This window comes from Cebus imitator, unplaced genomic scaffold (genome assembly GCF_001604975.1).
Source record: "Cebus imitator isolate Cc_AM_T3 unplaced genomic scaffold, Cebus_imitator-1.0 Scaffold304, whole genome shotgun sequence".
NCBI classification, from domain to species: Eukaryota; Metazoa; Chordata; class Mammalia; order Primates; family Cebidae; genus Cebus; species Cebus imitator.
In genome coordinates this window covers 2717295-2719896 of record NW_016107619.1, presented here as the reverse complement: position 1 = coordinate 2719896, position 2602 = coordinate 2717295, and the positions used below count along the sequence as shown (strand labels likewise).

The following is a 2602-nucleotide window of genomic DNA, read 5'->3' as shown; positions in this document are numbered from 1 at the left end:
AAAAATTAGCCAGGCATGGTGGCAGGCACCTGTAATCCCAGCTACTCTGGAAGCTAAGGCAGGAGAATGGCTTGAACCCAGGAGGCAGAGGTTACAGTGAGCCTGATGACCCATTCAAAATCTGGTTGCTTTAGCAATGAATGGCTCTAGAAGTGCTTAAGCCCTGCTTAATTCTGAGCCACCATTTCTGACCAGGAAAGGGAGATGAGGAGTAGATAATCTCTTCTCCCACTTACCTTCACTGGGGTCTGTGGGAATCTCACTTTCCTCTGGCCCTGTCTGGGCCTCTGTATTATGTTCTCCTTCTGGCTGAATCTGAGATAAGACATCAGGTTGATTTATAGCATAATCTAGGAGAGGAAAAAGGAAGAGGGTATGACAAAGAGATATATGAGGACAACAACTAATTGTCATCAAGGCCAAGCTGAAGCTTTGTGGTCATAGTCTCAGGGAATTAATTTCATTTAGATTTCATATCACTTCTTCCCATTTACCTGCCCTCAACTGTGGGTATCTATTCAGGAAAGCAGGCAGTGGAGAGGTAATGTGTGGGGAAAGCACATGTGCTAGGTTAGCACTGCTTTCATTCAAAGTGACAGTGTGCCTCAAGGCAGAGAAGTCAAGTTCCTTGCCAAGTGAAGGATACCCATGGAAATCACCACTTGTCACACCCATAACCCTGAACTTCATTCTCTGTCCTACAATTTGGCAAAAGGAGAAATTGTTATTTCTATGTAGCAAGCATGAATTCGTCATCTTTGGCTTGAAATCAGAATCTAAAGTGTGTGAAGATACAGAGTGAGAATGAGGTCACTGGAGGAAAAGGGACTGTTCTGAGCCTTCTTGGAGCTGACATCACTTCATTCAAAAGGTGTTCAACTCAGCCTCACCCATGGAGATGAGAGACTCGTAGTTGCCCTTCATGATATTCTTGTAAAGTTCCTTTTGCCATTCTTCTAACTTTTCCCACTCTGGAGTGGAAAAGTAGATGGAGACATCATCAAACGCCACAGGCACCTAAAATTACAATCACATGGGTTAGTCCCTCCCATTACAATTCAGTCATTTCAATAAATCCCTTTACCTTGAATTAGTTCCTTTTATTTTTTTACATTTTCAAAGGGTGGTCAATAAATATTCTAAGTATCTCTGAAACTCTTTCTTTTAATGCTTCACTTGTCATTAGTAAATCCTAAAATCCGAATACTCATGCAATACAGCATGTAGCTGGTACCTTTTACTGAGGCACATTTGAGTATTTTGGCAGGCAGTAATAAAATATCTAAGTACCACATGTGTTAAAACTTCAACCTTTATTGAGTCTTTGATTTCACCTCTTTTAAAATGCTTTTTCTCTAAGAACATCACTCTCCAGGAGACCCAAATTCCTCTATTTGTTTCCTTTGTGTTGTTTCTAGTTCCTCCAGTCTTTTGCCAAGAACAGAGTTCCCTTTGATGCTGTTCATCCTGCATATGAGGAGGAAAGGATATCATGGTTGATGACTGAAAGCCAACAGGATTGATGTTGGAGGCATGTTAGGAACCAAAATTAAACTTCAAAATTCATAATGTCTTCTTTGTGTATCCTTTAGTCTTTTCTGAAGCTTTGTATAGTCTTCAAATAGAACCTTTTATTTATTTAAAACCCAATTTTCTGTTTCCAGTTCTTCTCCACCTGCCTCCAAGATTTACACCTTGTCCTGCAATTGCTTCAATTTGTTTTCATGGCAAGATTTTCTCTTTTTCTGGGCAACTGCAGCTCACTGCAATTTCTCTTTAGCTTTACTATACAATTCTCTGTGACACATTCATGAAGCATATGCTTTTCTTCTAACCGCTGACTCTGGTCCCTTTCCAATGTCTTTTCAACTTCTAGTTAGACTTTTTCAGCTTGATTTCTTAAATTTCAGCATTCCTGTTTTAATGTCTCCATTATTTCCTTCAGCATTGGGTTTGAACTCTGCAAGTCATTTTCTGACTCTGCAAGTGAGGTTGCTTGGATCTGAAAACTACTGATTTAGTATTCCAGGTCAGAATTTTCATTTTATTCTTCCTCTGCATTTTCAATATTCCCAATCTGTTGTTGAAGTTTGAACCTAATGCCCGAAAGCTCCCTTCCAGCTGACTCTCTACAATCTGTGAAGCCCACAATTACTTTTCACATTGATACTTTTTAGATTGCTTCCATATATCATGCTCCACTTTCATTTTCTTTTTTTGAGATGGAGTCTTGCTCTGTTGCCCTGGCTGGGGTGCAGTGGTGCCATCTCAGCTCACTGCAACCTCTGCCTCCTGGGTTCCAACGATTCTCCTGCCTCAGCCTCCCAGGTAGCTGGGACTACAGGTGTGTACCACCATGCCCGGCTAATTTTGTATTTTCAGTAGAGATGGAGTTTCGCCATGTTGGCCAGGCTGGTCTTGAACTCTAAACCTCAGGTGATCCACTCGCCTCGAACTCCCAAAATGCTGGGATTTCAGGCGTGAGCTACGATGCCCGGCCCCACCTTCATTTTCTATCTGCTAACTGGTGCTCAAATTCTAGCTTTTCTTTCTTTTTTTTTTTTTTATTTTTATTTTTATTTTTTTTTTTTTTTTCCCATTT

The 2602-nt window shown here is 40.7% G+C and overlaps 1 protein-coding gene across 1 annotated transcript in view; it reads right to left on the bottom strand.

The window, feature by feature from the left end:
• Window positions 1–2602, bottom strand: part of ZNF398 (zinc finger protein 398) — a 34540-nt gene that overhangs the window by 12183 nt on the left and 19755 nt on the right. Inside the window, exons 3-4 of the mRNA XM_017502912.2 lie at window positions 891–1017; window positions 237–350 (exon numbers count right to left, since the gene is read on the bottom strand). Of these exons, the coding sequence (XP_017358401.1) occupies window positions 237–350; window positions 891–1017 (241 nt within the window). The remainder of the gene's footprint in view (window positions 1–236; window positions 351–890; window positions 1018–2602) is intronic.